We start from the raw sequence: 13132 nt of genomic DNA on the forward strand, positions 1-13132 counted from the left end.
TGTGGTCACTGTATAAAAACAAAACCTTTTTCCCCTCTGAATGTCCTAATTTGGAATTATGTGGTTGGAAATCTAAGATCTTTGAAAGCTGCTTTCCTGGCAGCAAGGTCAATACTTGGTGAGAGGGAGGTGGATGAGGAGGCTGGTCCTCTGTATTCTTGAAATGATGTGTTTCACTGGATTTCTTTCTTCCAGTGTGATGGATTATTTAAATAAGAAACACGGAAGAGGTCTTAAAATGAAATCTTCTGTGTATTTTTCTATTGTCATCACTGTCTTGGGATCTTGTCAAATCTCTTAGGCCAGGCATTGTTTTCTCTTGATGATGCTTAGATGAGATGCCTGCAGAGGGCTTTTGGCCATAAAAAGGTGTTCTGTTCAGTCTTCTGGCCAACTTCTCCATGAAGTAATATACTCTACCTCCCTTAATTTCCTTGCAATTTCACTTGGAGAAGTTGCTCTCCCTTTCACCTCTTAACTAACTTTTATGTGGTGTTGCTGGCACAGTTAGCGGCAAGTTTTGATGGTGAATGAGGGACCCAGTGTTTGGGATCATCTGGGATGCAACAGGCTGTGGTCAGTGTATTTATTGTTCTTTGTCAATAGACCTGAAAGTATCCAGCTCAACAGTAGTTCTGTCTAGCCTAGAATTAGTCATAGAACCATGGAATCACAGAATGGGTTGGGTTGGAAGGGACTTCAATGCTTATCCAGTTCCAACCCCTTACCATGGGCAGGGTCACCTTCTGTCAGACTAGATTGCTCCAAGCCCAGTCCAACATCCTAACCAGCAAGTCAAGAGCTGTTGTTATTGAGACCAATCCCTTTTTCTTAGAAAGAAATTAAAAGATATGTCATCAGGTTAAAATAGAGGAGAAATGCTGTCTGAATGTAATGGTGATCCCAGGGCATTAGAGCAAGAGCAAAGAAAAATCCCACCAGATGAAGATTTCAGAGAAAAAGAAGAAATCACAGTGGTAGAGAAGGTACTTTGAGCCCTGAAACAGTGTTTACCAAAGAACATGCATTGCAGGCTCTGTCAGTAATGGTTTACAAGAATATTGGAAAAACCACAGGTAGCTGAATTGCAGATTTCTTGAGGCAGTATTGACCAGAAGGTAACTTAAATGGTCTGATGAGCTTTTATCAAATTAAACAAAAAGCTGAATGGACTTTATGTGGAGCTTAATTTACTGCGCTTTGAAGTCAGAGTCTTATTAAAGCAGCTGTTTCAGTGTGTGAAACTGGAGAGGGTGAGGGTTGTGGAAGAAGGGGGTTTGACATTTTACACAGCTCTTAGGAATGGCTGTGAGATGCTGTTTCTCCCTGTCTGTGCTGAAAGGTAAGTCCCTAGTGCCCAGGTGCTTTTGCACTGTACCCAGCTGCCCTGTAGACCTGTTGGGCTGTAGGAGGTTATGGACTCATCTGTTCCGAGTGGATCATGGAAGCAGGAAGAGGCATTTCAGCACTCAATGAGCTTCATGTTACCCAGACCTGAAGAAGCAGTATGAAGTGTGCTTGCTTTGGTCTGCCTGGGTCAGTTCTCCAGGGGTGTTACTCTAGTCTAGCAATAGAAACCCCACAGCTGCCTTATCCCTGGACTTCACTTTATTATCAGTAGCAGTTTTTTCTTACTGTTGAACGAAAGTCTTTTTTGCTGCACATTCAGCAGGTTATGTTTTGTCCTTCTCCCAGGGAGCATGGGAAAGAATTGTTTTCTCTTTTCTAACAAAATCACTGTGTAGTCATTCACGGCAGGAAGTGAAGCAATTTAAGTGTCTCCAAATATCTTTCCTCTTTTCTTTATGCCCCAAACAAACAGGCTCCAGATGTAGAGTTACAAAAAAACAAACTGACTTATTTGTAGAAGGTGGTATTCAACTAGATTATATTTTTTTTTCCTTTCTTGGTCTGTTCAGCAGTGAGATGCAGGCTGGAATGCTTTGACATGTTGCTGGCTAAACGTTTGCCCTCTTGTGATAATTTGAGCTTTGTCTGTCTTGTGATAAGTTTGTTATGAACAAAGAAGCATATTCATGCCTTTGTTAAGCACATTTTCACCTGATCATGTGATGGAAACCTGTGGCTTACTGGCAAAAGCTGCACAGCTGTATTAAAAAGCAGTTTTACAATGGCTATCAGCTTGGTACTGGGACAACTGATAAAGGCAGCTTTTCTCCCATCTCTACAACCCATCCACATTCATTAACATCAAAGTTCTGTAAGCCTCAGTACCAACTGTGTTGGTACTCATCTCACGGAGGATTTGCTTCTCTCCCCCTATGGGAAAGTTCTACATCCTTTAAATCATATTAAGCTGCTTCATGTGTAAAATAATTCTTAATAGTGTGTCATGAATTGAATTCAATGTAGCTTTTTGAAAAATTCTCTTGGAGTTCAGCTTAAATACTACTTTACAGGACTGAAGAGCCTGTGAATGCAATTGAGCACATTCCTGGTAAAGTTTCTAGGGTGTTCATGATTAGTGGTTTCCAAAACCTCAGTGCAGCAGTACAAACACATTGGGAGACCAGAGACCACTTTAATAAGAAATCAAAGAGACTGTGTATCTCTGATGTAAGATACAGACAGATACGCAGAAATAGCTTGCTGAGGTACAGAGGAGCTGGAGAACTTGGAGGCAGGAAGTCATATTAGGACTTGGGTATTCCCTACACGGGACTTGTGAAGGTCATCAGTCTGACTCTGAGAAGTTAGGAAGGAATCTCCTAGGATCACAGAATCATTTAGGTTGGAAAAGCCCTCCAAGACCATTGAGTCCAACCGTTCTCCCAGTCAGGGAAGTTGTAGAGAGTGAGAAGGTCCCCCCGAGCCTCCTCTTCTCCAGGCTGATCTCCCCAGCTCCCTCAGCCTCTCCTTGTGCTCCCAGCTCTGTTGCCTTCTCTGGACACGCTCCAGCCCCTCACTGTCTTTCTTGTGAGGCGCCCAGAACTGCCCCAGAGTTTGAGGTGTGACCTCAGCAGTGCCCAGCACAGGGGGACGATCACTACTCTGGTCCTGCTGGTCGCACTATTGCTGACACAAGCCAGGTGCCATTGGCCTTCTTGGCCATCCAAGCTGTGCACAGCCAGTTTCTCCAGCAGAATGCTGTGAGAATCAGTGTCAAAGGCTTTACTAAAGGCTCTGTAGACAACATCCACAAACTCACCCACTAAGCGCATGTCCTGGTTTTGGCTGGGATAGGGTTAATTTTCCTTCTAGTAGCTGGTGCAGGGCTATGTTTTGGATTCAGCATGAGAATAATGTTGATAACACAGCAGTGTTTGAGTTGTTGCTAAGTAGCGACTAGTCTAACTCAAGGACTTCTCAGTTTCCCATGCTCTGCCAGTGAGGAGGTGCACAAGAAGCCAGGGCAGTTGATCCAAACTAGCCAAAGGGATATTCCATACCATGAAATGTTGTACTCGGTATATAAATGGCCAAGAGGGGCAAGTTGCTGCTCAGGGACTGGCTGGGCATGGGCCAGTGGGTGGTGAGCAATTGAACTGTGCATCATTTGTTTTTCTCAGGTTTTATTCCTCTCTCTCTTTTTGTTAGGTCCCTTTATATTTATTAGTATTAGTATTGTTATTATCTTTATTCAATTGTGAAACTGTTCTTGTCTCAACCATAGGTAATCCCAGGCAAAACCAGGGTAGCACAAGATGAGGTTGGTCGAGAAGGACCTGCCTTTCCCAAACCTATGCTGGCTTGGCCTGATCCCCAGGTTGTCCTATACGTGCTGTGTGATGGCACTCAGGGTGATCTGCTCCATGACCTTCCTGGCACCAAGGTCAAACTGACAAGCCTGTAATTCTCTGGATCCTCCTTCCAGCTCTTTTTGTAGGTTGGCATCACATTTGCCAACTTTCAGTTAATTGGGACCTCCCCAGTTAGCCAGGCTGGTAAGTGATGGAAAGTGGCTCAGTGAGCTCTTCCATCAACTCCTTCAGTACCCTTGGGTGGATCCCATCCAGCCCCAGGGAGTTGTGTCTAAGGGGTGTCGCAAGTCACTGACCATTTTCCCTTGGATTATGGGCACCTCATTCTGCTACCCAACCCTTCCTTCTAAGGGGCTTGGGTACCTGGAGAATAACGTGCCTTACTATTAAAGCCTGAGGCAAAGAAGGTATTAAGTACCTCAGGATTATCTTCATCCTATGTCACTGCATTTCTTCCCTCATCAGGTAAAGGATAGAGATTCTCCTTAGCTCTCCTTTTGCTGTCTTGTAGAGCAAGTTCTAGGAGCGTCCCTCCTGTCCTTTGTGAGCTGCAGCAGCCGGTGCTCTGGACAATACCTGAGTTTGCAGAGAAACTGGAGCATTACGGAGAACATCTGTTTTTCTTCGCTTTGTTGCATATCCTTGATATAAATGCTGAGCAGTATTATTATTATTAACCTTTAGAAATGTTTTCCCTAGTCCCCCAGATTCTCCAGTCTGGTTGTTCTTTTTCATTTCCTGCTAGAAAGAATAGCTTTTAATAAAAACAAAAAACCCCAAACCAAAGAAATTCATTATTATTCCACAGATGTCTTCTGCCTGCGAGAGAAGGCGAGAATTTAAAGGGACAAAACTGTAGCTAGATTTTCTGTGAACCACTTGGTAAGTCTCAGCAAGAGTAAGATAATGTAGATGAGACTAGAGGAAACTGTGCTAAGCTGAGCTTAGCTGTGCTAAGGTCTGTCCTTGGGCAGATGGAGATGACGGAGCAATGAGCATGTAAAAGCTGAGCCCAGGCAGCTCTAAATCTGTTCTGAAACTATGAGATATGAGGTGTATATTGGTGCTGATGGATAAGGAGGAAGTATCCTGAAAACTCTTGGAAGTTATGAGGTATTTTGTTTTCTTAATACTTCACCCTTCTGGAGAATGCTGCTCCCCAAATCCCAGTAGTTCTGTTGCACTTGGAGTTTTTCTGTCTGTTCTCACTGTGTCTCACAGTAGCCTTAAAATTCTCTCTAACCTTTTTGCCTATCCTTCAATCTGCCCCACCGTCCATACTGTTCCCCATCTCCTGAAGTGTTCCAGGCCAAGTTGGGTGGAGCTCTGAGCAACCTGGAGAGGAAAATGTCCCTGCCCATGGCAGGGATGTTGGAACTGGATGAGCTTTAAGGTCCCTTCTGACCCAAAGCATTCTATGATTCTTTGGGCCAAGTCACTGTTTGCAGATCCTTGTTGCAAAAATACCGTCTGTCCTATGTTCCCACTTTACTTTTGCAGCTTTTTCAGTAGCCAGTCTTCCATAATTCCTGTGTTTGCTGTTTGTGAAGCAAGGTCTCCATGCAGAGGAGAGCTGTGGTTTGTGTGAAAACACATCCTATGCTTCCACAGGCTGTTCAAAATATAGAGGCCAGCACACTTCACTGGTGGAAGTGCTACTGGGCTCTCTGGGTGGATTTTTAGTTCAGGAATTCTTTGAATCCAAAAACTGTCAAACCCACAACCTGCGTTAAGATCCACTGACTGCAGGCTGTGTAGGTGATACCATTTACACTTTTTCCCTTGGCTCATTGGCATTTTTTTCTTCATTCCCACACATCTCTATCCCTTCTTTATCTCATCACACAGTGACTTTCTTCCACTTCCTTATGAGTTCAGGGATTTTTTTTCTTATCTCTTTGGCTTTTCCCTGTAGTCAGCACTCAGTATGTTTTTACTGGAGCTAGAAAGTCTGAGATATTAAGAGAGTCTAATGAATGTAATCCCTGTGACTTTAGCTCTGTTGAGAGCAAACATGAAAGACGGATAAAACCTTAGATTGATTGAGAAGTTTGATAAATTAAAAGATATGCACCTCAGACATGCATCTGAGTCCACTGCACAGTGACACTTCCAGAACTCTCATAGTCAGTGCCTATCTTTGATCTTTTTGTTTGGAATAGAAGTAGTGTGTAAGACCTTTTCCTTTTGGGGGCACTTTGATCCCAGCTCTCTGCTGCGTGTCCCTGTTGTGCAGGAGAAGAGCAGGCACTGTGCTGTGCTTCCCAGCTCTGCCAGACCCACGCAGGTTTGAGTCATTGCTGGCCACCATGTTCCTTCTTGCTGGAGAAGGCTGATATGATTTCAGATCCCAGATGATGAAAGCCTGGTGTGGGAAACCCATTGTGCCACCTCCTCCTCTTATTTTGCTGTTCTCTCTCCTCCTTTGGGTGGGGCTCGTGTGTGTTTTGTTTCTGGGGGTTTTTTTTCTTTCCCTGTGAATTCCTGTTTCTTTGCTGACATTTTCCACAACAGAAGTTTTGATTAATGCCGGCTGCACACTAGAGCTTCTGAAATTCATTGCTTTATTCCCTCACTGCAGATCAATAAATAGTTATGTTTTATTTCCAGTACTTTGCCTTACATCACAGCAAAGTTCAGCGTTCCTCCTTGAATACTGCTCTGTATTTAAGTTTGTGTTGCTTCAGCACATCAGCCTGTAGTTTATTTCTTTGGTACAGCCAGAGGCTGTGCGTTGTGTAATCTTCTTCCTGAGTAGTCCTGCTAACTGCAATCTAATACGAGTGGAAGAGGCAGAAAGAGGTCTAAAACGCTTCAAATTTCACTCTGATGCAGTGAAAAAAACGAAAAACTAGTTGAGCACTTTCTCAGGGATGTTTTTCCAGGCTTTAGAGTACCTTTGGCAGTTCCTGTGGCCAACTGCTGTAAACGTGCTGGAGTGAATGAACAGAAGATTTGGACCTTGAGTCTCAATCCTAAATTGAGGCCACCTTAAGGAGGGAATCAGACCTCACTCACAGCTGGCTCTCCCCCTCTTCCTTGTCTGTTGGGAGGTATTTAGTGCTTTGAAGAGGCTGCAGGGTGCTTATCAGTCTTGACTCTTGCATTCCATTGGCATTATTGGTGTTGCTGTGGAGGGTGGCTCTGCAAAGGGAACAAATAGCACTTCATAAAATGAGAGCGTGGATGAGTGTTTTGAGTAATTTCACAACACTGAGCATACAGGTACATTACTCATGTGCAGTTCTACCTTTGTCCTACATAATAGTAACACAAACATAAAATACTTTTGGTTCTTTTCATTGTTGACAAGTGTATTTTCCTTGTACAGCATCAACAGTGTTGTGTCTCAGAGTCTTCCAGTCTGGTATCTTATTTATTGAAGAGTTTTAAATATGGATATGTATGTTAGACCTGGAAGTGGTCCCATGCAAAATGCAATGAAGCCGGGTTGCTCTGACCTCTGAGCTTGAACACGCTTGTTTTGGCTCTCTCACAAAAACCTGCAGTATACAAATTTGCACTTGTAAAAATGTTCAGATAAATCAGAAAATGGTACAGGAAAAAAAAAGTTTCAAACTGTTTCTTTTGGGATCCTTCACCATGCTGTTTTACAAGTGTGTTTTTGTGGCAGCAGGCAGTTTGTTGCTTGAAGAAAGCTGAAATATTCTAGGAAGTCAAGCTAGCTGGATTTAGATCTTAAGCGATGCCAAAACTAATATAGCCTGTAACTAAGTGAGAGTGACTTTGCACAGGGAATGTCAGTCACCCACAGCTTTGTCTTACATTTTCATATGAGCCTTTCAAAGAGGAAAACACAAACAAAACCCCAGAAAATGTGGTAGCTGCTTCCATCCAGTGGAGTTGTTGCCTGGGCCGGGTTGCTCCTCATCCTCAGCCTAGTGAGGGTCTGCTGGGGCGGGGGGCTGGACAGATGGGGATGGATTTATTGGAGCATGGAATGCCTGTGGTGGTGGGAGCTGGGCTGGCCTGGAGTGCCCTCTCTTGGCTGCTGCACACCTCACACTTTGGAAAGGACGAGAAAGAGTCAGTCTGGTTTATCATTTCAATTTTCCAGTGTGATGGACAGAGGTAAGCTGTGTTGGTTCTGTCTCCAGATTTGCTTCCTAAGGCCCTCTGACAGCTGAGCCTGGTGCCCATGGCAGTCAAATCACTTGAAACCACAATAAAGTTACAGTTCCAGAATTGCACGTAGGACTCTCTTAACTTGCTGCTCCTGGGACTCTTAACATTTTAGCAGAGCTCAGGTTTTTAAGAGACCTCATACTGCTCCAAATCCAGGGATCCCAGAGGCAGCAACTGCAGTGGCCCCTGATTGACTCTCCACTGCTAAATGAATCCAGAACAAATGAGGCTCTGAAAATAATAAGAAAAATTTGACACCTGGACTCCAGGAAACATTTGTGGATTTTGATGAGGAGCATGGCGGGGGGGGAAGGGAAAACCCGTGGTTCAACATAGTTAAATATATGGTGTGCTAAGTATGAATAAATTGTGACTATTTTAAACAAGTTCATATTACTCCATGGCTGGCTCGGGCACAAAGGGAGAGACACCAACTACAAAGTACAAGTTCTTTAAAGGGTTACCTGAAGGCCAATGTCCTGGGCTGCTGAAGCTGCATGGCAGGGGGGCAGCTTTCAGCGTTTATACAAGTGGCAAACTTTTCTACATGTAACTCTTTCTTTTGAAAAAAGAGTTGGTGTCAGTGCTTGAGAGTTAAGGGGGGTTGTCTCCTCATACCTTTACTTTGCAGTTCAGTTCCTTTCTTCATTGTTCATAAATTATTCGTTTGTGTAAAGGAATCCTGCAGTAAAGGTAAAAGTTCCTCTTTAATGGTACCAAGCCTGGTTTATGATGATCTTGGAGGTCTTTTCGACTCTTAATGATTCTACTATTCATGTTCATTTCAAGACGACCAAGTTGCATGTGGCTGTCTAGTGCACTCTCCCTCTGTTCTAATGCAAAGTCACGTAATAATTTCTTGAATTACTGAACTTGAGTCCCTTCCGTATCCTGAGTACCATTGCAGCAACATCTCAGCGCTGGGTTTGGAGGGAGAGAGTTTCTCCCCAGCCTGTAAACTCCATCCAAGTATAAATGAGCCTTTCAGTTTGAAGCACAGACTGAATTCTCGTCCTGACTGCTTGTAACTAAAAATCACTTACTGTCTGGCTTAATGTTAGGCAAGTAAAATGAATCTAGAGCCTCAGGGTGGGTGTACAGTCACAACTAGTGCTGTTTAGTAACTTGGAATGGTTTTAGCTGGTCTGTTAACATGGAGACAGCCCCGAAAGCCCAGTGTGGGAGTGAACTTGCCTTTTAACTATCCTAACTATATACAAACTGTACCTTTTGCAGTTAGTATAGAATCTGTTTTTCATCCTACTGCTAGCCCTGCTTTCTTTCAAAAACAAGACAGCAACCCACACAGTCCAGTTGCACTCCCCATTTAGAAAATGTGGATGTGAATTTGATGTTTACTGTCTTGTTTCAGCAGGTGGTGTTCTTTAGGGTGGTCTTGGGCTCGAGTGTAAATCATAAGGCAAGATAAAAAAAAAAAAACAGTGTTCCTTTGGTTTTGATAAGGAAAGCACCGTGCAATCCACAGTTACAATAGAATATTAATATGTTTACATGATTATACCTTGCAATTTGGTAGGTCTGAGTCTTCCTGTGCAGCTTTTGTTACATTCCTTATGGCAATGGCATCGTGATTCAGTCACTGGGATCAACTCAGGTTTTACAGCACTGCTGGTGTTCCTGCCTTAGCTCTCACTGTGCAGTTTATCCCGCTCTTCTCTCCCTGTGCAACAGCTCCCTCTGCTTGAAATCAACAGTGGAATTGTAACCCCTGTTTTCTGTTTGCCTGGACAACAGTTTTTAATATGGGCCCCTTTTTTGAGAAGATTGCTGCTGCTGCTCTTCATGAAGCAATTCCAGTGCATGTTGTGAAGCAGCAAAAATAACCACATTGTCCTCAAAACTTCACTTCATAAGAGCTGTTTCTTTGCAGGAGTTCTCTTCATTTTTATCATGAGGATTAAAACTGGTTGGAACACTTTTTTCAGCTAAATTATCTCTTAACAAAACATGATGATTTACTGAGCAAAAATGTTTTTATTTCAGTGATAAGTTGAAACAGGACTGTTTCTTGTCAGAAATGCAGTAGTTAGACCACTGACCTTGAATATCTGCACATAAAAAGCTAATGGTGAGATTCCTATGTCCTACCTAAATGGTTTGAGTTCAGAACCCAAAAAAAGAGCAGCTTTGGATCAAACAGAGCAGGGTTTGAACCTGGTCCCCAAGCCTCTACCATACCGTAATTACTGGACCAGTCATTCACTCACAGAATTTTTGTCGGCTTATCTGCATGGGTAAGGGTGAGTGCTGGGTTTGTTTTGTTCATCTTTTATCAATATAGCTAAGCCAGCAGAAGTCATATTATAAAAGCTGTTGTGTCAGCAAAGGTGTAGTTTTGCTGAGAGAGCTTTCACCCATTTAGGGAACCAGCTTAAACCTTCCTTACCACGGCAAGATGAGCCCATGATAGGAAAACTTGCTGGTTTAGTTCTACAGTAGAGCTTTCCTAATGTGAACAGTGCCTTGCTTGCTGTAAAATGGCTGTGTTGACACAATCCTGGGTTTGCAAGAACATCCAGAAAGTTATTTTTAATTTGCATTGAAGCAAACCCAAAGAGTAAAAACACCTCAAAAGTCTGTGTTTGTTCTATGGCTGTTGAGCTGGTTGGGCACAGAGGCAAAGCCCACTCTGAGCAAAGGGCAGCAGTAATTTTAATTGTCAAAATTCAACACTTAAAGCAAACCCTCTTTTTTTATAAATATTTTGGAATTCCTATGGATTCTCCTTCTAAACTTCCTGCGTTTTGTTTTGCTTCTAAAAATTTCCGAACTGGATGCAGTGTGTGGCTGTCTTGCTGTTGGAAACACATGGAATCCTTCCCCTGGGCACTGTGTGTGGCAGGTTTGGGCACAGACAGTCGGACAAACGGAGCTCCTTGGCATAGGTTCAGGAGGCAGAACACAGAGAGGCTTCTGGGCTTAATTATCAAGACATGATACTCATGAAGAAGCTTCTTCTGTGCTGTGCGGATACCCAGAGTTTGGGAAGATTATAAAATAGCAGGATTAAGCAGTAGAACAGGAGAGAATTATTGCTGATACATGTTTACTTGAATCCAGCTTCATCATGGCTTTTCCTGCTAAACTCTAATTTCAGGTCTCTAATTTCAGCCTTTTACAGATATTACAGTCATTGCCTCATATGTTTGCACATACCTTAAAAAACGTGCCCTTGGAAAGCAGTGTATAGTCATATAAAAATAAAAGAGTTTAAAAAGCATTCCTGTTTTCAAATTAACACTGAGGTGCTGAATTCATGGTGGTCTTTGTGATTTGAATTTTGCCCTTTTTTTTTTTATCCCTCCCATGCCCTGAGTAAGATGCAAGTCCTGAGGGAAAAACAATCCATGATTATGCACTTGGAGACCTAGTGCATGCAAGGAGCATTTCTGAACTCTGTGAGCCCTTACTAAAGGGGGAAAAAAGCTAATTGTAATTTTAACAAAACAAACAAAATAATTAAAAATTAAAAAACCATAAATTTGTTTTGTGTCTTTTTCTGCCACTGTATAATAATTTATAGTAATTTAATTGGATTGAGAATCGTTTGTTAAATGGTTGAATGCATGATAGAAATGGTACAGGACGCAAAGCAGAGGCTAATTCTGGGGAAAAAATAAGTGAAGTTAATATCTTTACATCAGTTTACAGCCTCATCAATGTGTATAATATTTTCTGCTTCACATTCTCTGTATCCACCACTACAATATTCCTTGTCTTCAGTAATAATCTTAGTTACTCTTCTGTTTCTGTTTCCTGTACCTTAAGGAAGCTTCAAGGTGGAGAAAATATCTTTTATAAGTTGTCATGTGCAGTTGAAAAAGCAGAAACACTGCAGTAACAGAGCAAATATAAACTGCTATTTCTTGAATGTTTTGGGGTTTAATTTTAACTTAATATTTTTAATTAAATTTCTCATCTTGCAATGGTTCCTTTTACCATCAGTTTTGCTGCTCTGGAGCTCTCAGGTGACGTGCAGAATGGTTATTTTCTGTGACATTAGCTCGTCCCAGGCTGGATGGAGGCTTGTGGAAGGGTGCCAATGTTGTTGTTCTATTTGCAGGTTGGCCTGGCTGTGCCTCTGTGTGTAAGGAGAGGGCAGGCAGGGTATCGGTCACCTTTCAGATCTGAAAATTTCTTAATGGATTAGGCAAGTGATGGAATATCTTTCTTTTTGTGAACTGTAAGCCTTGGCAGTATTAGCAGACAGTCCTTTTTGAATGTCTCAGCAGGCTTCCGTTCTGTAGCATTAAATGATGAACGTGCTTGAGTGCTCTTTACATACTCCAAATAAACATCATCCTTCAAGGCTTTCACTTGGGGTTTTTTTGATTTTTTTTTCTTTTTTTTCCTCCCCACAGGATCCCTTGGATCCAACAAGAACAGCCATTGTGATCAGCTCCTTGGTGGCAGGTGGAGTAGCTGAGCGTGGTGGGGAGCTGTTACCGGGGGACCGCTTGGTCTTCGTCAATAAGAAATATTTGGACAGCACCACTTTGGCAGAGGCAGTGGAAGTGTTGAAATCTGTGCCCTCAGGTACAGTTTCTCTTGGAATCTGCAAGCCTTTGGTGGTAAGGACTGATTTTAACTTTTTTTTCCTTTGGTCCTATGACATGTTGACTGGGCTGTTGTATTTGGGGGGAGAATTTAGAATGGAAATATGTGTGCATCTGGAAAGCAACTAAGTTGCTGTGCATACGCCTCGACCCGTCCAGAAATCCTGGCAAATGGGCATCTCAATGTCCAGAAGGTCTGGCTGGAAAACCAGCATCCTCAAGTTCCTCCTTAAAGAACATCCACGTGGAATCAGGAGACATGTCTGGGCAGACCCATGTGCAGTGTGCATAGGTGTAACGTGGTTCAGGCAATTCAGCAAATCAGTTAAATATGTGCTGAAGTCCATTTCACTCTAAGACACTGCTAAGTGCTTGCTTGAGCTCCACTGACATCAAAGAAACTTAATCTGTTTGAAGTCAAGACTGTAAATTCAAGCAGAATTTCCTTTTTCTAGAATCAGGGCTTTGGAACAGACAGTAGTTTACTGGAGAATGCTGCACTATTGTTCATCAAGGGCACCCAGGCAAAATTAATTAAAGCCTCAGCTAATAGAAAGTGCTTGTAATTCAAAGTGGTAGAGGAGTGGTGAAATAGGAATGTAGGAAGGCTGTTAAATATATTTTCTTTTCTAAAATGCGATATTTCGTTGTTCGTATCCTCGTATTTGTCTTTCTTTCTGAAACATC

The 13132-nt window shown here is 42.6% G+C and overlaps 1 protein-coding gene across 6 annotated transcripts in view; it reads left to right on the forward strand.

Annotated features, from left to right (window-relative positions):
- Positions 1-13132, forward strand: part of PATJ (PATJ, crumbs cell polarity complex component) — a 140651-nt gene that overhangs the window by 31643 nt on the left and 95876 nt on the right. For all 6 annotated transcript variants that reach the window (XM_027694499.1, XM_027694497.1, XM_027694500.1 and 3 more), the window contains exon 17: positions 12251-12460. In XM_027694499.1, coding sequence (XP_027550300.1) covers positions 12251-12460 — 210 coding nt within the window. The remainder of the gene's footprint in view (positions 1-12250; positions 12461-13132) is intronic.

This window comes from Neopelma chrysocephalum, unplaced genomic scaffold, assembly GCF_003984885.1.
Source record: "Neopelma chrysocephalum unplaced genomic scaffold, ASM398488v2 Primary Assembly neopelma1_97, whole genome shotgun sequence".
NCBI classification, from domain to species: domain Eukaryota; kingdom Metazoa; phylum Chordata; class Aves; order Passeriformes; family Pipridae; genus Neopelma; species Neopelma chrysocephalum.